We start from the raw sequence: 617 nt of genomic DNA, 5'->3' as shown, positions 1-617 counted from the left end.
ACAGACAGACACACACACGGACCAATGGCTGAAACTTTGTATTTAGGCTCTAGGGACCTCAAAACGTGTTTTGGCACTAAAAACTGACCATCGAAATTTTGACCCGATTACATTACTTTCCTTCCTATAGGATAAGGAAAGTAAAAAGTGCACTCGTATTTCGATTGTTAATCATCAAACAGTTTACTTTCTGGTGTTCTCGCGTCGACCTAGCAGTTAAATGGTAAGTTGGGAAGTACTGTGTCTCTTCTCGCCCATCTGATGAGGGTCATGCTACATTATGGGTAGTATGGATATGCTAAGACACAGACTCGTAAGTCCAATGATTAATCGCTACGAAAACGGTAGTATGGATATGCTAAGACACAGACTCGTAAGTACAATGATTAATCGCTACGAAAATAAAAAACAGTATAAACTTACATCTTTGAAGCAAGGCGTTGGGTTTCTGATCTGCTCCAGCATGGCCCACTTGACCGTAGCCTGCGCTATGTTAGCATTGTACTCGCGTGAACTCTGAGTCCCTTGTACTGTACCTTTTTTTTTTTTTTTTTTTTTTTTGTTGAAATAAGGCTCAGGCACTAGGATAAGTGACTGGATTGAGACTAGCACCTGTA

The 617-nt window shown here is 40.7% G+C and overlaps 1 protein-coding gene across 1 annotated transcript in view; it reads right to left on the bottom strand.

The window, feature by feature from the left end:
• Positions 1 to 532, bottom strand: part of LOC103523804 (baculoviral IAP repeat-containing protein 6-like) — a gene marked incomplete at its 3' end in the record, with an annotated part of 10097 nt that extends 9565 nt beyond the window's left edge. The window contains exon 1 of the mRNA XM_008488823.2: positions 424 to 532. Coding sequence (XP_008487045.1) covers positions 424 to 465 — 42 coding nt within the window. The remainder of the gene's footprint in view (positions 1 to 423) is intronic.
• Positions 533 to 617: the final 85 nt, after the last annotated feature.

The sequence above is a fragment of the Diaphorina citri genome, unplaced genomic scaffold (assembly GCF_000475195.1).
Source record: "Diaphorina citri unplaced genomic scaffold, Diaci psyllid genome assembly version 1.1 scaffold42295, whole genome shotgun sequence".
Taxonomy (NCBI): Eukaryota; Metazoa; Arthropoda; class Insecta; order Hemiptera; family Psyllidae; genus Diaphorina; species Diaphorina citri.
Note: the sequence above shows the minus strand (reverse complement) of the source record. Positions and strands in the feature narration are given on the sequence as shown.